This window comes from Fonsecaea multimorphosa (assembly GCF_000836435.1).
Source record: "Fonsecaea multimorphosa CBS 102226 unplaced genomic scaffold supercont1.20, whole genome shotgun sequence".
Taxonomy (NCBI): Eukaryota; Fungi; Ascomycota; class Eurotiomycetes; order Chaetothyriales; family Herpotrichiellaceae; genus Fonsecaea; species Fonsecaea multimorphosa.
This window is the reverse complement of record NW_015971654.1, coordinates 156,441-177,291: the sequence shown is the minus strand read 5'-3', so window position 1 is coordinate 177,291 and position 20,851 is coordinate 156,441. Positions and strand designations below refer to the sequence as shown.

General features: G+C 52.9%; 11 protein-coding genes across 11 annotated transcripts; 4 read left to right on the top strand and 7 right to left on the bottom strand.

Moving 5' to 3' along the window:
- Positions 1-71: 71 nt before the first annotated feature.
- Positions 72-899, bottom strand: Z520_08670 (uncharacterized protein; the record flags this gene model as incomplete). The annotated part of the gene is made up of 1 exon (XM_016779166.1): positions 72-899. One exon carries the CDS (start codon positions 897-899, stop codon positions 72-74), a length of 828 nt encoding a protein of 275 aa, XP_016629673.1.
- Positions 900-1,555: 656 nt separating this feature from the next.
- Z520_08669 (uncharacterized protein) lies at positions 1,556-2,962 on the top strand (the record flags this gene model as incomplete). Its single annotated transcript, XM_016779165.1, has 1 exon — positions 1,556-2,962. One exon carries the CDS (start codon positions 1,556-1,558, stop codon positions 2,960-2,962), a length of 1,407 nt encoding a protein of 468 aa, XP_016629672.1.
- A 353-nt stretch (positions 2,963-3,315) lies between these two features.
- On the bottom strand, positions 3,316-4,745 carry Z520_08668 (uncharacterized protein; the record flags this gene model as incomplete). The annotated part of the gene is made up of 3 exons (XM_016779164.1): positions 3,316-3,446; positions 3,561-3,669; positions 3,756-4,745. The coding sequence occupies 3 exons, from the start codon at positions 4,743-4,745 to the stop codon at positions 3,316-3,318; spliced, it is 1,230 nt and encodes a 409-aa protein (XP_016629671.1).
- A 1,316-nt stretch (positions 4,746-6,061) lies between these two features.
- On the bottom strand, positions 6,062-8,395 carry Z520_08667 (uncharacterized protein; the record flags this gene model as incomplete). Its single annotated transcript, XM_016779163.1, has 1 exon — positions 6,062-8,395. One exon carries the CDS (start codon positions 8,393-8,395, stop codon positions 6,062-6,064), a length of 2,334 nt encoding a protein of 777 aa, XP_016629670.1.
- A 598-nt stretch (positions 8,396-8,993) lies between these two features.
- Z520_08666 (uncharacterized protein) lies at positions 8,994-9,986 on the bottom strand (the record flags this gene model as incomplete). Its single annotated transcript, XM_016779162.1, has 1 exon — positions 8,994-9,986. One exon carries the CDS (start codon positions 9,984-9,986, stop codon positions 8,994-8,996), a length of 993 nt encoding a protein of 330 aa, XP_016629669.1.
- A 959-nt stretch (positions 9,987-10,945) lies between these two features.
- Positions 10,946-12,484, bottom strand: Z520_08665 (uncharacterized protein; the record flags this gene model as incomplete). Its single annotated transcript, XM_016779161.1, has 1 exon — positions 10,946-12,484. One exon carries the CDS (start codon positions 12,482-12,484, stop codon positions 10,946-10,948), a length of 1,539 nt encoding a protein of 512 aa, XP_016629668.1.
- A 740-nt stretch (positions 12,485-13,224) lies between these two features.
- Z520_08664 (uncharacterized protein) lies at positions 13,225-13,903 on the top strand (the record flags this gene model as incomplete). Its single annotated transcript, XM_016779160.1, has 2 exons — positions 13,225-13,367; positions 13,429-13,903. 2 exons carry the CDS (start codon positions 13,225-13,227, stop codon positions 13,901-13,903), a joined length of 618 nt encoding a protein of 205 aa, XP_016629667.1.
- A 1,762-nt stretch (positions 13,904-15,665) lies between these two features.
- On the bottom strand, positions 15,666-16,907 carry Z520_08663 (uncharacterized protein; the record flags this gene model as incomplete). Its single annotated transcript, XM_016779159.1, has 1 exon — positions 15,666-16,907. One exon carries the CDS (start codon positions 16,905-16,907, stop codon positions 15,666-15,668), a length of 1,242 nt encoding a protein of 413 aa, XP_016629666.1.
- A 711-nt stretch (positions 16,908-17,618) lies between these two features.
- Z520_08662 (uncharacterized protein) lies at positions 17,619-17,975 on the top strand (the record flags this gene model as incomplete). The annotated part of the gene is made up of 1 exon (XM_016779158.1): positions 17,619-17,975. The coding sequence occupies one exon, from the start codon at positions 17,619-17,621 to the stop codon at positions 17,973-17,975; it is 357 nt and encodes a 118-aa protein (XP_016629665.1).
- A 153-nt stretch (positions 17,976-18,128) lies between these two features.
- Positions 18,129-18,434, top strand: Z520_08661 (uncharacterized protein; the record flags this gene model as incomplete). The annotated part of the gene is made up of 1 exon (XM_016779157.1): positions 18,129-18,434. The coding sequence occupies one exon, from the start codon at positions 18,129-18,131 to the stop codon at positions 18,432-18,434; it is 306 nt and encodes a 101-aa protein (XP_016629664.1).
- Positions 18,435-19,036: 602 nt separating this feature from the next.
- Positions 19,037-20,758, bottom strand: Z520_08660 (uncharacterized protein; the record flags this gene model as incomplete). The annotated part of the gene is made up of 1 exon (XM_016779156.1): positions 19,037-20,758. One exon carries the CDS (start codon positions 20,756-20,758, stop codon positions 19,037-19,039), a length of 1,722 nt encoding a protein of 573 aa, XP_016629663.1.
- Between the last annotated feature and the right edge of the window lie 93 nt (positions 20,759-20,851).

Here is a 20,851-nt window from a genome sequence, read left to right as displayed (position 1 = left end):
TCAAGTGTGCCCTTTGCTCCCTTCCCTCCGCTCCAGGATGTCTCATCCATTGCTCCAGGCCGAGACCCTTTCTAGTCTTCGTCCAACTCGGGATAATGCCTATAAATCCCCATGCTGTACTTCTGTCTCCTGTCACTCTCCAGGTAACTCTTGACCTTGTCGAATGCCTTGACCCGCTCATAAAGCGCAAACACCTTGTCATACTTGCCACCGCTCTTCAATTTCTCTATACACTTGGGGAAGGCATAGGTCACTCCGTCCAATGTCTGGAAGAGGACCAAGTCGGCATAGGTCATTTTCCCACCGTACAACCACTCGCCACCGCCCGAGGCCGGGCCCGAGAGGACTCGTTCGAAGTACCCCAGAAACTTGGGCAGACGAACGGCGCGGTAGTCGGCCGCCTTCTTGAGAGCCTCTTCTTTCTGTTCTTCATAGTAGGCTCCGCTGGCGATGGGGTGGTGGACATCGTGCGGCTCATTGGAGAGGCCATCAAGTGCCGTCAATGTGAGCGCATTGACATGATACATTCCAACGCTATCCTCGGCGACGTCCGGTACCAGTCCGAGTTTGGGACCCAAATAGGCTAGGATATTGGGCGTCTGGGACAGGAGGATGTCGTCTCCATGTTGCAGGATCGGTGGAGCCAACGGCGGTGGGTTATGGTCATCGCCAATATTTTTGTCGCTGATCTGGCCCATGACTGCTTTGACTCCGGCATCGGTTGCATTGGTCACGTCGACGTAGGGAGTGCCCGTAGCCTCAAAGGCGAGGCGGATGTGCTCACCTCGGCCTGGGATACCGGGCCAGTAGATCAATTTGTAGGCCATTGAATCGCCTGTCTCAGCTGCTGTATCGGTACCGGTCTTCTGGCGCTTGGAAGAGCGCGTCGAGGTGGCCATATTAAGGAAACGCTTATAGACAAGGGGCTTGAGAAGGACTGAAGTGCAATTGGTCTTTCTCGAAAGGTTGAAGTTGGCTGCTGAGGAGTGAGGGGTGTCGAGTGGTCGCTGGTGGGCGAGCAGGGATCGTGAGCCTTGTATAAGTTTGAAAACAATCAAAGCAGATTGTCTCATCGAAAGCTTTTGGAGACCAGACAAAGATGGAAGGAAGAGAAAAGAGTCAAGTTCCACGTCATACGAAAGAAGTCCGATGTGGGATGTGGGATGATGGAGCTCGACGTATGCGTATCCGTCTACCGAGTATTACTACATAGCTCGCTACCTAGGTACCTAGGTAGGTACCCATCGAGCCATATGCCGAACTGTTCGGTACAGGGAACATTGTTTCCCCGGTCCCGATGTCTTACCCCGACTCCGAGTCCCGGGAGAGCCTCCAACTTCCACTTCCCCCGGAAAACGGAAGCAAGGCAGTCCACCCCATCTCCTGCGCCCATGATTCCGAACATCAATCATTGGCCGTGTCTCTTTGCATGCGACATCAGCATGCAAGGACCTGAATTGCGGTCCAGAAACCTCACGCGACAGAAATTCATCGTAGAAAGCCACCTTCAGTAGATACCAACCTCAAGAGTGAGGCAATCCTGTGCATTTCAAAGATGACCTCCGTCCAAGACTCGCTCATCTTCGGCAACATCTTTTCCACCCGGGAATCCGCCGCGATCTGGTCTGACAAGACGCGCACCCAGTGCTATCTCGCATTCGAAGGCGCCCTGGCTAAGGCCCAGGCGCGGCTGGGCATCATCCCGCAAAAGGCCGCCGACGAGATCATCAAGTTCTGCTTGGACATCCGGAACGTGGACTTTGACGACCTCCGCCAGCAGACCGAGTTGATCGGATATCCGGTGCTGGGACTGGTCAAGCAATTGGTCAAGCATGTCAACGAGGTCGAGCCGGGACTCGGGGAGTGGGCGCATTGGGGGGCGACCACGCAGGACGTCACGGACACGGCGACGGTGATCCAGCTGTGGGACACGATGAGCCTCTTTGAGAAGTCGCTCGAGGAGATCATTTCCTCGCTGCGGCAGCTGGCTGACAAGCATAAATCTACCCCAATGGCCGCAAGGTCGAATCTGCAGCAGGCAGTCCCCATGTCCTTTGGGTTCAAGCTTGCAAGGCTACTTGCGACTTTTCTTCGACATCGTGAACGGCTCAAGGATGTGGAGGAGAGGCTGACGGTGCTGGAATTTTCGGGCGCGGCAGGGACACTGGCGACACTACCCCCCTCCCAGGATCTTCCCTTACTCGGCCTCGAATGCCAACGCGAACTGGCGAAGGACTTGAATCTCAAAGTCCCCGAAATTGCATGGCATACGGAACGCGACCGCATTGCCGACTTCGGCTCGTGGTGCGCCATGCTCACCAGCACCTGCGCCAAATTCGCATTGGACGTCAAACTCATGATGCAGACGGAGGTCGGCGAGGCGTCGGAACCGTACGTCCCGCATCGGGGCTCGAGTAGCACGATGCCGCAGAAGAGGAACCCCATCTCCTGCGCGTACATCACCGCCATGTCTGCTACGGTCAGACAGCTGAGCGCGAGCCTATTCGAGGCCATGGTGGAGGACCACGAGCGAAGCACGGGCCCGTGGGAGATTGAATGGATCGTGCTGCCGCAGCTTTCGACCCTGACGCACGCGACCCTCAAGCACACGGCGGACCTGATCGCCGGTCTCGAGGTGCACGAGGACGCGATGAAGAAGAACCTCGACCTCTCCAAGGGCGCCATCGTCAGCGAGGCCGTCATGATGGGCCTGGGCAAGACCCTGGGCCGCCAGTACGCGCATGACATTGTCTACGACCTGTGCCGCAAGTCGCAGCTCGAGGACAGGGAGTTGCTCGACCTGCTCTGCGAGCACGACGAGATTAGCAAGAAGATGACCAGGCAGGAATTGGCCAAGTTGTGCGATCCTGCCAACTATCTCGGATACAGCGAGGCCATGGTCCAGAGGGTTCTCAAGTTGGCTGATGAGCCTCCTCAGCAAAGGAAGCCCAGTCTGGTCTGATCCTCAACTGTTCAGGTGGCACAGCCAAAATTGTGTAATATTTCGGTTGGATTTATCCTGCCTACGGCCTTCGTTCTGGCTATGGCAATGTCGGACCACAAGATCATTGTTTGTTGGCGGGACAAATGTCAAAGACGAGCGTTAAGAATCGCTCTTAAGTGATGCATATGTATATACTCTATACATCGAAATGCACGACGGAAAACTTCGAGTCTGGCCTCATTGCCACCCCCATATCTTCTCCTGCCACACTGGGGTTTCGAAAAGAAAAGCCTTCTTCCAAAAAACATCGCTTGTTCTTCAGTATAGTCGTTTAAGCTCTGCTGCTGCATTGACTATGGATTTAAACCCAGCTAAAAGCCAAGGGCCTGATTGAAGGCGTCGGCAGCCGCCTGGCCCGTTTGCGCCTGTGCCGCGGCGGCCGCCTGATTGCATGCGTCTGTGGCTGCTTGAGACGCATGGCACCTGGGCCCGAGTTGCTGACCTGCAAGAGTATCCATATCAGCCACTTATCGACAAGCCTCGGACGAACACCAGCTCCAGAAGGAAGAATTTGGCGAAAAGTGTTCGTGTAAAAAGACAAGAAACAATGACTTACAAATGAAGTCCGTGATGACCTGGATGTTTTGTGCGGAGCCATGGGGTAAGTTCGTTTCGTCGTGAGGTTCGAAGGCTGGCTCAGTGCGCCCGTCCAGACCGTTGGCAAACTGCGAATTTTCAGTGAGCTATGTGCCAATGACATATGGGAATTTGATGGCCGTGATGTCGCTAGAAAAGGAAGGGGGTGACTCACGATAATGGTCGGGTCGGGACAGGAACCAAAATCCAGATCGGAAGATCCTGTGGTTATAGTGGAAGTTGCAGCCGCCGCAGAGGATGTCGTAGTGGCGGCCACAGCAGCTACTGTAGTGGAGGCTGACACGGTAGTCTCTGCTGCAGCAGGGGGGACAGTGCATTCTGTCGCCACGGCCGATTCGGTAGTGGTGGCAGTAACACTGGACGTATCTGTAGCTGCAGCCGCTCCGCCAGAAGTAGTGGCCGAGGCAGCGACAGCAGCATTGACCTCGTCTTCCGTGGCGTCTTCAACAAGCAGGTTCTGGGTGAAGATACAGCCGACTGGGTCGTTTTGATCATCACAACTGTTTCCCTTGGCAGTCGGGTCACCGATCGTACCGGGAGCAAAAGTGCCGGATTGCAGAGCATCCAGAGGATTGCCGCCAATGTTGGCAATTTGAACAGCGAGTGCCAGAATAATGTCTTTGTTGACAGTGGCAGCGTTGGCAGAGGCTGGATCTTGGTGTTGGGAAATAGCTGCAATTTCCGGGTTTACAGCTTGGATTGCAGTACAAGGAACAGATGCCTGCCCGACAGCTCCGGTGTTGCGTTCAAGAGCTCTGTAGATCAACGCAGCTGTCATACCGTCAACATCTCCAGCAGCCTTGGCATTGGTGAAGGCTCTATCGGCAGTAGCTTGTTGAAGACAATCCGTATTGGAGATATCACCCTGCCCACCAGCAGCAGCCGCATTGCCAAGGAGACCAAATACGGCATCCACAATACCGTCCGGATTGTCCATATTTAGGAACTGGTCGACAGTCGTGAGGAATTTCTCGTGCGAGTGTTCTTGCGGCACCTCACGTCGGCCAAGTTTCGCGTTCCAGACCGCAGAGCGCTTCTCTATGCCGGAGTTATGGTTCCGCCTGATATGAAGGTTTGCTGGGCGTGCAGCTGCGACATCAAAGCCCGCAGCAAGGAGAATGGAAAGACAAATGACTGGTTTCATTTTGGGTGATTGTCGATATGTGCTTATGCCGTCGTAAGTCTCGTAAGGAGCGTCAGTGGTCGTTGATCAAGTTTGTTGAATCTGATGTAGTAACACAGTAGAGGCCTCAGGCCTGATCAGTTCTCCAGGAACGATTTTGAATTGAATGTCAAGAAGATAGAAAGAGAGTGTGATGGTGAGAACGAATGGTCACGATCGAGCTGGATCAACAGGCTGGAAAGACGTAGTAGAGAGAACGAAAGCAGCCGGTATATATGTAACCCAGGGCCTCAGGTTGGTCGACCTGGATACTTCCCGCATAGAACCCCTCAATCTAGGTCTGGCGTCCCTCAAACGTCTGGGCATCTTCACCATGGCCTCTAGAGAAAAGTTTGTCACAGCCGTAACGAAAAGATCTTACCGAGAGATGAGAACAGGTCTGACCATGGTAGCTCGATCCTTCAGGTGTCAATTCACCCCATAGGCTAGCAAGACGGTAGGCAGGGATGTCAAGATTCCGAAGAGAGTCACCGAGCGCTGGCCATGTCACGGAACAGATTGACCAGGCTAACACGTGGCACTGCATCGAGCATTGAGCCATTTTTCGAAGCCTCAGGCCTCGATCGCAGGGAGAAAAGGCCGTTGGATGAGATTGCTTTGGTGTGTGAAGGAGTCAAAGATGGTTGAAGGGTGTATCAGGTTGAAGTACTCGGCCAGATCGTGCAGCGTCTCGGGTCTCGGAATGATGGCGGCTGAAACGCCGGAAAGACGAGAGAGCGGCCGGCTAAACTCTGAATGCGGGGATGCGATTTTGCGTATCTGCTTTGATTAACTTGATCAATGTTCACACCATGCAGTAGAAGAAATCCCTGTATCAAACAAACTATCTTCCAAATTGCACTGTTTTCCTTACCTGCGGGCACACGCAGAGGGAAGAAGGAGGAGGTGGTGAAGAGCGGAACCATATACAGATATTGAGCTTTTCCATTTCGGGTATGGAGGGTCTTGGCCTTTGCAGCGGATCTCTTGGCGTTAGAGGCGTTGTTTTCCACCTTGACCCGGAATGCCTTCAGATGCACCGCTTCATCCTCTTCCATATACCGAGTACTATTTGGTTCAGCCATTTGCTGCGTCTTCTAATAACAATAACAACTCCTAGTCGCAGTTACAGAATCGCTCAGACCCTGACATGCTTTGCAATGGAAAACGCCGTGGCCACTCCGTCCCCGTTGTCATTAAGGTCATCGAGGAGTCAATCATGCGAGTCGTATCCAAAATTGGCCGGTTGCGCCAGTCTTGGGGCATCACACCGTGAGAGCTAAGAATGGCCATGACAGTTATCTCCCACCGGCACCCATACGGGCAATACCCTCCAGAATGCGGCCCCCGTATCCAGCAGCTTTGTTGTTGCTTGAAGGTGCCTTCAGGCCGGATCCGGGGGCTGGAATACCCGAGTATTTTCCGGCTGTGGGCTTTTGCAGCATGCTAACGGGTCGAGGTCGTCCTGGTACAGCTGTCCTGGCCTCTCCGCCGTTTGTGCTGCTCTTGATCCTGTTCGGACTGGCCAATGCAGACGCTGAATTTGGTCGCCCGTTTCCATCCTCACTCCGAGGTGGACTCACGGGCTGTTGCGGTTGTTGCATGACCCGCTGCTCTTCTTGCTGAGCACTCATCGTCAGGAATAGATCCACCTGGGCGACCAATTCGCCCTTCTCAACCCTTTCTTGTTCAATCTCCTTCCGTAGTGAATCGGTCTCGGCGGCAAGCGAGTCGACCTGACCACGAAGCCCTGCTGCCTCGGCCTCGAGCATCTTCTTCTCCGCATTAGTCTCCTCATTCCACCGTCGAAGCTCCTCAATCTGCCCCTCCATCTTGGAGATAGCTTCACTTTGCCCCGGAATGATGCCGCTCATGGTTGCTTCTTTCTCCGTTTGCAGCTTAAGCACTTCCTCTTGAGATGCCTTAAGCTCCATTCGAAGCTGTTCGACTTGCTTAATCCATCTTTTTTCGTAGCTGACCTTCAGGTCCGCGACTTTGCGCTCGTGTTTGCTCTTGTACAGCGCATGCAATTCGCGGGCCACTTTTTCTGTGGCGTCCTTGACGGCAAAATCAATGTCAGTGCTCAGCCCGGGGGTTGCAGGAGCGTTCGTCTTCTCGGGGCTAGGTGTGCACTTTACGCGTTCAGACCGCAGGGTGTCAAGGGAAGCCTGAAGCTCAAGAATCCGCACTTCATGCTCCTCTGTTTTTCGCTCGGCTTCTTCGGCCTGTTTTCGCAGCTTCTCCTTTTCCCGTTCCTCGAGAAAGATGTTCTGTTTGACCTCCCTAAGGACCTCCTCCATCTCTCGACTGCGGCGCTCCAATTCCTCCTTTGCATGTTCTAACTCTTCTCGAGAGGCACGCTCGTTTCGGAGTTCCTCACTAGTCTTTCCCACTCGCACTTCCGCATCGGTAACGGCACGTTTCAAAGCCATAACCTCAGCCTCCTTCCCCGAGAGAGTCGCTTCGAGACCGGAGATACGCGACTGGAGTTCGGACCGAAGGGTTTCTAGCTCCCGGGGGGTGATGGTGGGAATGGAACGCGGCGTAGCCATTGGTTCAAGGTCGATATCCAATAGGTCCATTCCTAGCCCGGTTGTTGCGCCATACATGCTGTGCCTCTGGCTAGCGGGTGTCGCTGGGACAGGTTTGTCTCCGAATAGAGCTTGGTCCTGTTTTTGTGGTGAACGGCCTGAAGCTCGTTCGCGATCCACTGAAGCTTGCGACCGATGTACTGGGCTTGGATTGACCTTGATAGGAAATCCTTTCCTTCCAGAGGGACTTCTTCTCATGGGGCGCTGGGCAGACCCAGGAGGGGGTATTAAGATATTGGTTTGTCCGGTGAAGTTCAGCAGATCTGTTGGAGAGTCATTGAAATAGGTGTTTCTTCGGGGGGTTGCTTCATCCTCCTCGTTTGATGAAATGCTCCGCCTAGAAGCAGACAGCAGGCGCAGAGGGCGCTGAGCAGTACCCGGTGTGCTAGTAATGACGGAGGGTCTGAGTTGTTTTGAAGGCGACCAAGGTTCGTGGCGGGATTGGGACGGCGTCTCCCTCAGGTTTGCGAATCTGGTCAGGTCTGTGGGGATGGCAGAGATGGTGCTCAGATCTCCAATTGTATCATCGTGGATAGTTTTGTCACCCAAACTCAGAGTCAAGGTCATAGTATCAGATGCCCCCTTGGCAGGGCTCTCGCATTCTGTAGCTACATCGACCCCATCGTCCAGAAAGTGGTGTATTATTGACTCGTCCAGAAAATCATCTTGCGCATCAGCGTCCTTCTGCATCGCGTCGATCGCACGCGTGAGGCCTTCATTGAACCGGACTGTGGGCTCTGCAGGAGAGCCCGGGGGCGAGCTGTCAACTTTCGATTCGTCTTGTAAGCGGTACTTGATGGGCGACAGTGGCTTCTTTGGACTGGAGGGTGGACCGGGGAGGGTAGGGGACGAGATAGGAACGTCCATGGCAGGAAGAGAAATATTGGTAGGATTAGTCGGGGCAGACTGCGCAAGAGTAGTGGTGGACATGGTGCTAGGAGATTTAAGAGCTTCTGGAGGCTTCTGGGGAGAATCGAGCTTGACAGGGGAGGATCTGGAGTTCTGCTTGGCGGGCGACAGAGAAGATAACGGCTCAGGCATTGTGTCGGTGAGGGACATGGCCGGGGGCTAGGTAGTTGAGAGAGTGAGAGACAGTCGTAAAAGCCATGAGAGTGGGAGTGAGAGAAAAATACCGAATCCTGTGGGCGGGTGATGTTCTCCCAAGGTCGACCTGTTCGTGTGTCAAGGACTCAAGGCACGCCTCGCTGTCGTTGCGCTGGGTGACAGACTGACAAGAGATAGAAACTCGCTTCGCTTCCCCTTCGTTGCGCCCCTTGTCAATGTTATTGGGATTGCAGCCAGCCAGCCAGTGGGTGCCAGTTGTGGAGCCCGATCAGATAAACAATGCCAAGGCGCTAGAGACGAGCTAGAGACGAGCTAGTCCCGTAACGGCGCTGTACCTGAATCTCCAGCGCTTCTCAGCCTGCGCCCTGCAGGGTGCGTCTTGCCCCTTCTGCTGTCCTGGTGCCATCTGCTGCCATCCCATCAGCCTCACCCACTGAACAAATGCCACCTCATCAATTGTTCGTCTCCTGCATATGACCTGCATTAATACCCCTCCGCATCTCAGTCGCTGAAAGGGCCAATGCCGCCACAATCTAAACGCTTATGCATCTCTCCCCTCCGGCTTGTCACCCCTCTACAGATCTCCTGAGGACCCTCGCCACACTGATGGATCCAATCTCATATCTGTAATGCCTATCCTTTCAGCAGAAGCGCTGGTCTTTGTCTCAATCTTCTGCTGTCTCTCTTTCCACAGGAGTCGGGCCACTCCATTCGCTGCCAGCCGAGCCCCTTCACTGCGCAAACCTCTCCAAATGCCCTCCTTGACAAGACTGTCGTCCACCACCGCTCCCCCTGCAGTCTGATATTCGAAACACGCATTTGCGGGACCATACTTCCTCAATATCTGCGATGCCCAAAGTGGGCCTTTCCAGATGACATGTTCCGTCAAAATCGCATGATCGATGTTGAATGAAGCTCCGCTGAGGCTGCCGAAGCTGCTGACGCTGTAATCTTTAGGTCTGAAGAGGAAGACGGTGCTCCAGAGTCGCGTTGAGCAAACGTTAATAGCGCCTATGATACCTTCTAAGTCCTCCAGCACGAGCTCTTGTCTCAGAAAATGGATGAATGTTTCTGAAAACTGCTTTGAGAAAGATTGCCCGGCATCAGGGGAAGGGGCTAGCAAATCTGCCATTGTCGAATGTACAACTCCCAAAGATGAGTTCAGCACCTGGCTGAAGATTGCAAATAGCACGAAAGGCTCTCGGTTGCAAATTCTCAAGGTAGGCACAGCGGTATTCGCGGGGTGTCCGATTGCGCTATCCAGATCTGCAGCAAGGAGTCCTGTCAAGCGCAAAAAATTGCCCAAGGCCATCACATGGATGACATCCGGATGACGAATACCAGATGTGGACCTATCGCCTGTCCTCTGGGACAAGTACAGATCCCGCACTCGCGGACTGATCCCATATCTCAAGCACAGGTCGTCGAGCAATAGATGACTTTGACGATCGGCCAACGCCAAAGTACGCGAATTGCTCAACCTGAGATTTGGAAGGTCTCCATTGAGGTTTGCATACCGCACAATCTGTGCCAAGATCTCAGTTGGAAGTTCGGGAATGGGTACCATCCTGAACGAAAACGGGACGAGGCCGTTGAGAACAGTGGAGTGTGTCCATGGTGGGCTTCGAGCTGCATATTATTGCACATGGAAGGTTATCCTTGTCGTAAACTCGACGGAAATGATCTGATTAGTATCGGCAGTTGATTACTACTCGACCAAAGTATGGCGCCATCGCCACATGAAGTAGTTGTTGTTACTCTATTCTGACAGCCGATTACTATGTCCCTCTGTCCCGCCTCAAGGGCGTTCTTCAATAGCTCACAACTACAATGGAGCGCGAACCGGTTGTCCACGTCTTAAGGTCCTCACTGCACGCTGGAGAGCAGGCTATGGATCAATGATTTTCCGCATTGACAAATCCCGGCAGAGCTTGGCATTGAAGATTGCAGCGCCGCTTCTCGATTCCTTGCTTCGACAAATCCCCTGGCTTGTAGGTATTCCATCACTGAAACTGGCTTTTCCTGCACTCATCTGGGTCCAGACCAAACGGCCGTTTTCAAGTTCAATGGTCGGCGAAATTGCCTTTGGCACAACAGACGGCTTCCACACCGGCAAGTTCTGTGGAACAACGAGCAGTCCAACACTGTCAAATACCCCGAAAACATTCGCAATTGTGGATAGATATCTCCATCGGGTTGAAGGTGATGTTGATCCAGCAATACTTTTACTCATCCTTATCTTCATCCGTCGTATTGGGGAAGTACTGTGTGACGACCTCGTTTGGCAACTTGAAGACGCAAACCGCTGAAGCATGTACCACAGTTTATTGAAGGGCGGTTGACGGAAGGATATGGCCTGGACAATAGCGAGGTCGAGAAGCCTCTCTTGGAGGCGGAAGGTTGCGTCGAGCTTATCCGCTACCACTGGGCTTTGGATATTAATGTGTGCCCTAATGAACGGCAACGCCTCCAGCTGGCGGCGATTCTGTTACTGGCAACCTTTACTCCACCCCAGGTGCTGGTCAATCACTTTGCCCTTTGCTTCTCTCGAATCTTGGCTAGGATGGTATCGATGTCTTTGTCGGCCTTCTCCCATTCATCGCGGATAACAGCCGCCTTCTCCTGTGACCTTACCGTGAAGGAGGCTTTGAATGGCATGGGCCGTGAGTTGAACCCCTGGGTGAAGGCAAAAGGGTCGACTTCGATCCTTTTCTTCTCGCCTCCAACCACCTCATACGCATATCCTATATTATAAGCCCACAGAAGCCGGGCAATGTTGATAAAGAGTGAGTTTTTGGCAATGTGTTGCCCCGTACAGACACGACGTCCGAATCCGAAAGCCGCGAGTGGCAGGTCTGGCTCTTGGATCCAGCGGTCGGGATTGAAGGAATAGGCATCCTTGTAGACGCCCTCATCTAGGTGGATCGACCAGTGGTTTCCAATCACGGTGGCTCCCTTGGGGATCCGGTAACCCATATACTCGTCGTCCTGAGTCACAGCGTGGGGAATTCCTCCCGCGGAGACGGGTCGCCACCGCAGCACCTCCTTCACGACCGCATCCACGTATGGTAGGACCTGTCTGTCCGAGTAGGACGGATAGCCGAGAACAACGGAATCAATCTCTTTTTGCGCCTTCTTCATGACGTCAGGGTACAATATCATGGCAAGGGTGAAGACCTCGAGAGCCATAGTCGTTGTGTCACTGCCGGCTTCGTACACAATTCCAACGTCATACGCCAACTCCTTAAGAGACATTCCGTCTGACTCCTTCATCTCTTGCACCTGCTTTGACCAATTCCAGGACGCGGTTTTCAGGCCATCTTTGAGATTACCGATGTACAGCTCCGATTCGAAATCATGGAGTTTAGCGGCATACCGCTTCCACGGAGCCAGAAAGGTGGGCAGATGGTTGAGAATCGGTATTGCGTCAACGATCCAGGTACCAACACGGGCAGCGTAAAGGAAGTTCTCCATGACGGTGTCAATGGCTTTTGCCTCAGGTTCATGACCGGTCGGAAGTCTTCGCCCATATGCGAGGGCGAATATCAAGCTTGATGCGTAACGATGGAATCGATCTGAGTACTCGGCATCTGGTGCAAGCAGGTCGTTGAGGAGCTGTTTGCTCTCCACATCCTGGAGATCGCAATAGGCCTGGGACACGCGGATATTGAGAAACGACGCCTGCAGTCGCTGGTGATTGCGCCACTGCGGCCCGTAAGGCATCAGAAGGGTTCTCATCCCGCGGCTGACATTCTCTCCCCCCATGACTACTCGTGGTCGGGAGCTGTATATGTTGCTGCGCTTGTCGAGCAGCTCGTGGGCCGCTTCGTATGTGCCCAACATGATAATTGTGTTCAGACCGTACTGCAGGCTGAATATTGGTCCATAACGCTTTGTCCATTCCTGATACGTTCTCCATGGGTTCTCCTGTGGAGCTAGATGCAGATTGCCAATCAATGGCAGACGACGTGGCCCAGGTGGAAGCGGTTTTGCTTTCTTGTCTCGGAGTGTTCGGAAAAGCCAGTAGGAAAAGAGCAGGGCGCCACCAACGAAAATGAGATACATCCTCGCTTTGCTTTGTGTCTAGTTCTTCAATAAGGCAGGTATGTCACGGCATTAGGTTCCTCTGTGATGTATGGCTAAGTGACCTTGAGATTGGCAGGGCTGGAATATAAACAGAAGAGCCACAGCACTGATATTCAACCCTGTTTTTACCAATCCCGGTCTCAGCGTCGTCCCCCGCAGATTCGATCAGCTGTGGGACCGTGGTAAGCTAGAACGAGATATGTCGCTTAGGATGACATACTCCTAAGGGCTTTGGTCTCAAGGTCCCCGTTGCCGGAACGTCAGTGGTGGGACCATTGCAGCCAACACAAGGCAGGGAGCCAAGAGATGGAGCTTGAGTTACGCCAAAAGCGGTACACCACCAACTAGTATAGTGGGATCTGCCCCAGAAAATAGAATCCCCAGGAGAGAAACTCCAGATCTCGAACATAAAATGGCAGGATCTTTGCGCAGGATTGTGTGGTACCGCACCAGGGGCCAGATATTAGCGAGGTGGGACTCGAAGATTGCCTCGGTTGGGGTATACGTGGGACTCATCTTCTGGCTTTGTCTCCAACCTATGGGTGACAGAACAACTTCGCAGTTGTCGCTTAACACGGTGGAAAAGAACGTGTGGATATCGTTCCAGGGATTCACCGAGGGGTTTTAATCTCTGTAGGGGGTCCCATCGTCCGTGCGATTGTCATTCGATTCTTTTTCCCATCAGAAATTCATAAACTATCAGGTCATCCAACGCCCAAATGGCATCAGCAGATCCCCAAACTGAATCTCTGATTGCATCTCTGCTCAAACGCGAGAGATACTACAGAGACACCGGGCAGTGGACGAAGTTGCGATCATCATATCACCCAGACGCGTCCCAAACCTCTATTAATATAACATGGTACCATTTTGTGTCTAGAGCGAGCCCATCCGGTCTCACAAATGATAACAGCTTGCTTCAGGTTCTCCGGCGACATCGATGGCTTCGTGAAAGGCTCTGAGAGCATGTATGCCGCTGGCGTCTCTGCGCTGCACACCATTAGCCCGGTTGAGATCCTCGTGAATGCCAGCGGCGACAGGGCAATATCCGAATCGACAGGTAGCATCACCATTCGGTTCACAGAAGAGGGGACCGAGTATGATCTTACCTCGATTTCCAGGTTTTTGTCACGATTGGTCAAGGTTGACGATGCGTGGAAGATGTTGTCATTGGAGTGCATCTACGTTCGGGAGGCCGTTGTACCGGCATATCCCACTGCTGTTACCAGAGCTCTAGACCTCGAAAGCAAAGGCCCAGAACGCAAGAGCTACAGATATCTCGGGGCTCTGTTGGCGACGCTGGGGTACGCAATCCCTGCTGATCTACCTGGTATGGACGATAGTGAGAGCATCCAAAGAATCACCGGTGCCAATGCCGCATGGATAGCAGCGAAATAGACCGCAGGAAATTCACGTCACATGTTCGAGACAACTGACCCCAACCAGCTCTATAAAGGAATTCGATACACGCCGTCTAGTTCTGTAACCGTGTTGACTCAGTGTGTCAGACAAAATATGACTATCAGTTCTGCTGCGACTTACAACTGTGCCTGGCGATTTCTAGTAGAACAGTATATCTGTAAACAAACAAGGGCAAATCTTTACCGCCGCGAAGGGACTTTGACCGGAGTAACCTGGCTAGAAAAGCAGCTTGACTTAGAAATACTTGTTTGATGTAATTTGCGTTATTTGACATGGGCCACTCATCATCCGATCTACCACAAACACTTCATCTTGGATTCGAGCAAGTACAAGGTGTCCTCGACATGGTTTACCCTCACCCTCTCTCGTTCAATTACCTTCAAATTTCTAATGAAATATCTCGACGGTGTGATCAACGGCGACTCCAGTCTGAGTTTTTTTTGGTTTCGTGAGCTAGAAGTCTTCCATGCCGGTCTGCCAGACATAAAGTGATCATCGATCTGTTCAAGAGATAGACGTGCTGTTTCCGGAATATATGGAAACAGGGATTTCGAGGTCGGAATCTCGACACGAGGACTTTCCATCTCCATCTCTGGACCTGAGCATATCCTGAGCCTCGCCGCCTCAACCTGAGGTGCGGCCCCACGTGACTGAGCATGGTATCAACTCAGCCTGAGCAACGGATCAATTAGGGCCTACGTCTGGGCCAGGGGCGCCGTTACTGGCACCCGGCCTAAAGTTGCCAATTTACCTCTAGAACACTTTCGGCCAAAAGCTAGGTGAATACTTTCACCTCACTCTCCTCATATTTCCGATGATCGTGTTACAAAAAGGCGTACACTTGACCATGCAACACTGTGATCAGGGCCGTCTAGGCACTGTGCGCAGGCGGGCTCCGAGTCCGGGGCCTTCTCTATCATGTGGCTGTTGATACCCAGTTGTAGCAGGTACGAGGCGCTGGTCTACAAGATTATGTGATGACCGGGTTCGACGATGTGGCTCGAGGGAGAGCACCTTGAAATGTGCCATCAACTTCATTTTGATGGTTATTATGGAAGTCTCTTTACATCAGTATTGACTTGAAGGGACAAATAGATGCTTGATTGTGCCGTACCACTAACTTGGAGATTTGCAGCGAGTTATGCATTCTTCAGCTGCCCAAAGGCGCAATTCACCGCAAGCTATGAACGGTGGAACTTTTAGGGTAATAATTAAGGAGAGTGTTTCCGAAACAGAAGAGAACTCGAATCCTCCATTTTCGGAAGTCTTTTTAGATTCCATCACATTAGCTTTCTATGGTGGCAGGGGAATGCGGAAGGGCTTTCGAGGTAACAAGATAACTGCCCTCTTTTCATTGACCCGTGCTAAGAAGAACCGAACCGAACAAGAGTAGGAACCGTCTTCGCCTTCCCCCTTGGCCCTGGCCTTGACACTAGCAATCTCAGCAAGAGCGACAGCAGCTCAGCTCCCCGCACCTAGTTCCCTTATTAACGAGATTCACACAGCGTGCTTTCCCGTTTAAGGGCTTTCGCTCCATCTTATGCTCTTGGCTTCCATCACCATGGCAGAAAGGTAGCTGGAGTTGCTTCGATAACGGTCCGATGGAAGCTTCTTAGCATACATAGGGAAGGTTCGTCGGTGGAGCTCCCCTCTCGAACGGATCCCACCGCTTCTAAACACTGTAATCTAGCTATTTTTGAGTAATATGCGTTTGTCTTGAATTTAGGTTGGCATCCCGTCACCATTGCAAGGGCAGCGCCTGGTCTTGAATTCGAGCTGGCATCCTGTCATCATTGCAGGGGACACCGTATCTGCGCAATTGAGCCATGATTGGGTCATAGTGCCACTTCCACAACTGGATCCAGCTCTGGCGACTTCGAGGCTGATTTGGGGACCACAACCCTGCGCACTCTCCTTTAACTCCTCCTTTGAACACTTTCTCCAGGTCGCGAACAGGAGGATGATTAATATCGAAGGGCTCATCTATCATAGGTTCTTCAGAGAAATGTGCATCCTCTGCCTCGTCCCTGTTGTCAGAGCCTCGACCTCCAAAAGACTGCCATATCTCGACTTCAATTTGGGCGCACGTACCGCCGCAGTCCAGTTCCACCCGGACTCGCAGGTCGGTGGCGCAGCGACCACAGCTCAACAGATCCAGGCTTCTCGTTCGGTCGCCGGAACAGCCTACCCGGAGCCGGAACGCATATAAAATGACCGCGGGGACTCTGTCTGGAGTATGAGTACAGCCGATTCTGGCGGTGAATTTATAGATTGCAGATAAAAGTCTATTAGAGACAATTTGACTTAGATCGACTCGTGAAATCAGAGGGCTCGATGGTTGAGCTAGTAATGATACGGATAGGTTGTGAACACTGTGAAGTAAAAGCTTCCCTCTGACAACGCGAGCGTCAATCGTCTTGTTAATACACACGCCCTCGGGAAAGAGTGCAACGACATTCGACTGGCAGGTGTGATTTAGTTCTTCGAGCTGCGGACCGTATCGCGAGCCTTTGGCAAATCCTCTCAGGAACGCGTCGACCACATTACGATAGATCAGGACGGGTTCGTGGGTAAAGCACCAAGGTGCGCCACGCTTCAACAACGTGTGGTCATGGCGGTTATGACGGTTAGGACATAGATACCGCGATGATTTCTCCCAACGGTACAGAATATTGCAGCTGCAGCATACCATCATCTCGGGTAAGTCCTCCTCTAGAAGCCGAAGGAAGCGTGCTTTTTCTGTATCGTTGTCTCGCCATTTTGGATCAAATTGGTCGAAGAGGGCTTCGTGGTTCCATTTTGAGGTCAGGCTCATACAGGCGACAGAGCTCGTTGGCAAAAGGGAGACGATACACAGCAGAACTTCGGCTGGCAACCTCTCCAAGGTCGAGGTTCGTCCGGCTTGGACTTGCACCGAGGGTGGACTCTGGCACGCGATTGTTGGCGACCCTCGCAGTCGTGATGAGAGAAGTGCATTCATGGTGTTGTCCAAAGGGTTGTACGTGTAGAAGGATAGGTGGGGTGTTGCTCTACACCCGCGGGCTGGCTCCTGAACATGCTAGGGAATAAGTAGAAAGTCAAAAGAACATGAACCTGGGAGTTTCCCCAACATCCTCGTCCTAGCAGGTCGCGCGGCGACAATTTTTTGACTAGAGGCCGTGTGAGTGGCCCGAAGCTACCATACATTACATAGCAAAATGGGCAGGAATGCCGAGAAGCTCTGTTTGCACAACTTGAAGCGGTGGCAGAGGATTTGCACGGTTCCATATGTAAGTGTTTGACAGAGCAGACGACAAGGAAGGTAGAAAGTCATTAAAACGTTAGAACGGGGCATGGGACTATTCCTAGGAACCCTCTCAAGCTAGGGACATAAGTACGCGTAGTGCGAGGCCATCACGCTCATGGAAGAACCGACTCGCTCTCGCAGGGTGAAGGAGGGAATGTGCCCGTGGTGCCTTCCCAGGGGACCCCCTAAGCCCTCCTTTAGGCCCTCGTTAAAACTTGACAGTCTGGAGGGGGGAGGATTTTGGGCCACCGCGACGGTATATTCGACGACGACGGATGATAATACGTTTGAGTGTGGCACTTCTGAAAGCCCTTAGCGAGGAAAAAACAAGCTTTAAGGGTAAGCGCGGCCCCGCAAAGAACCCCGCGTCCTTAGCGCCGGCTCCAGCCGCTCCCAATCGCTATGATGAGTCGCACGCCGAACAGAGCAACCATCACCCAATCACCAGCAAAGCTCGCCCGAGCACCTCGAAGCAAACGTCTTACAGCACCGACCACAAAGGTCCGCGAGAACCAGACGATCCGGCGTACGCGCCGAACCAATCGAGCCCGAAGCCCCCACCGGTCACAATTCCAAGATGTCGAAGACAGTGGCGACGATTATGAGGAAAAAAATGAGAACACCGCAAATACCTTGGAAGACCTTCTGCTGGTCAAAGAACTCCAAGAGACCATTGACCAACAAGATAAGACGATCCAAGAGGCTCAAGCCGAGTTGAAGGAGCTTAAAGCGGAACAACAATATGGAAGAACAGAACGATGAGCTCAAGAATGAAGTCTGCTTGCCTTGGGACCAAGTCAATACCTTCTCAATGTCGCTGCCCTCGACGCAGACGTGGACATCAATCGCAGCAAACCGAACCAGACTCACGCGAGCCCTCCCGAATAATACCACCGCCGCAAACACTGGCTCTGGATGACCAGGGACGCAACGGTGACGAGCCGTATCAAAATTGCATGCAGGAATGAAGAAGAGCTACACATGGTCAAGAAGGCAGTAGAAGCGAAAGGAGCCGCAGGCATCAGAGTGCTGAGAGACGAACTCTACCCGATCAAGGTGGACAACATCAAACCTGCTAGCTGTTCTGGACGAACATGGGGGGATCCGCGCCGGGAGTGCGCCGCCAGCGTCTTGAAATGCGTGCCATGCGGAGGTCGACACGAATCCGACGTTCAGCCGGAACTGCTGCTGAAAGGCTCTCCCCGTCTCGACATGAGGTAGAAGCTTTCCACATGATCCAGCTCAATGTGAGAAAAGCAAGGCGAAGAATACACGACAAGCCTGATGAATGACGAGAAGATGCCAAGACCTGACGGGTCGTTTGCGATTCAAGAAACCTCATGCGCGGAACAATCCAAGGCCGCCGATTGTTGACAACACCTATGGGGGGCATCACAAGTGGACCAAGATTATCATCCCCCTCGTCGTGCAGAGAAGGGAGACGGCCAATCCGGAGCACATGCTGTGAGTGTTTAAAGAGGTGGAGGCAGAGCAAGTACTGAATCGAGTCTCTGGACATGACGGTCGGCAGTGGTCAGACTTCCGGAGCGGCTGATCCTGGTAATATCAGTGTACGTACCACCAGGAGATCAGGGAGCTCTTTGGGAGACATGTCACCACTTGCGCAAGGCGACATGATGAGCTCGTGACCGTTCGAATCGTCTCGATTTCCAATTGTAGCAATCAAGAGGGGCGGGTTGAACGTTGAGCATTGATTTTGGCAAAGCTAGACCAACTAATACTCGATATAGTAGATCGACTCCGGACCTCCTCGCCGTCGTTCCCCAGGAAAAGCTAGAACCCTTCAAAACTCCGTCCGTCCTTTACAACTCATCTTTCCTAGTCTCGTCAACTCCACCATCCTTTTTCGAAGACAATTGCGATTCGCACACCGCCGCCGTGCCGACCTCCATGCGATAAACGCACTTTTCACTCTCGCTGATCTTCCAGATTTCCTCCTTCTCCGAACAGGCAAGAATGACCCTCGTACTCCGATTCGGTCCGTTCCAACAATGTTGGCCGTTCTCGTACTTCATGACCAACCTCTCGCCGGTGCCCAATCCCTTGCCGTCAGCGGTTGGAGAAGGTTCATCGACATACTCCGTGTCAAAGCCGACAAAGTTGCCCATCCCCGTGTGTGCGCCTCCCTTTTTGGGCTTTTGCTTCGTCGAGCCCATGAAGCACAGTTCATATTCATACTCGCCGCTGTCCTTGGAGATGCACGTATCCTTCAACGCGCGGAAAATGCCACCTTCAGGACCGTAATCTTTCTCGAGATCCTCGCGGAATCGCTTGAGGTCGTTCTCCGCATTGCGAACGTCCCGCTCTGCGTCGGAAAGCGTCTTCTTCGCGTCCTGCACGGCTTTGGACTCTTGCCCAGTGGCAGAGGGATCGCCGGACGTATCCGCCAATATCCCATTCTCGACCAGGACCTTGCGGAACGAGACAAGGGTCTCGTCGAGCCACAGGCGGAGCGATGGCGGCAAATAGGCGCTGAAACTGTAGAGGGCCGCCACGTCTGATTCCGCCGTGGACTCTGCGGAGTCATTCTCGAACTCGGCCCAGTTGATCCCGTTTGTCTCACTATCTTCGGCGAGAACGGCGAGAAGGTCACGGTCTTCGGCTTCGGTCCACGTATCGTCCGTGTCTCTCGCGGCGTAGTCTTCCCACCCGCGGACGGCACGTTTCACCCCGTCATCGTTGAAATTAGGGTTATGTTCGTCCTTGAGCGCCGCCAGAATGCCCTCCAACTCCGTGATCCGGGCGACCATACTGTCTCTCTGGGATCTTGTCTTTTCCAAATGAGCCCTCAACTCGTCCACTCGAGCTTTAGCCAGTCCGACAAGGACACCAAGCTTGCCGGTGCCCTTCCCGCCAGCTTCTCCCCTGATAACTTTTGATTTCTCCCTTCTCTCCACCTCTTTTAGATTCTCCTCTGCCTCCTTGACATTGATCTGGAACCCCTTGAGTTTGATTTCGGCATCCTCAATCTTTATCTCGACTTCCTTCTTCAGCTGCGTTGCTTCCGTCGCAAGCTGAGATTTCCTCTTCAACGCCGCCCTGAGGCTCTTTTGTCGCGTCTCTTCCGTTTTCCTGTACTCTTTGCCGATCTGTTGGCACCGATCTTCACACTTGATGCCCCCGACGTTTGCCCACTCATCTGACCCGTCACAACATAGATCATAGTCACATCTGCCATCGTTGACACTCTCAAACCTGAGATATGCGGGGAGATGGCCTTTGTTTTTGCAGTAGAATCCCGGCAAGGCCAGGGTGCTGTTTATCGACACGCTGGCAGGTGTGTCTGGTCCGGGGTGGTATTGTGGAGGAGATAGAGGTGATATATAGGAGCAGGCGGATGTGCCCGGTTCATCTGAGCCGTCGGGGCAGTCGCAGAAGTCGTCATTGACGCGGGAGAAGGGGATGGATATCGAGGGGTTGGAGATGCATGTGAATGTATTTGACGGCGAACTCTTGTAGAACTTTGCAACTGCGGAAAAGACAACGGCCCCATATTTAGCTGTCTGGACACATTTTGAGAGCATGAAAACACCAAGAAAGGGACGCTATTGAGGGCGGGAGTTGGAGAGTGTTGAGATCTCGGGCTCGTTTCTTACATTCAGGACCGACGCCTCTGG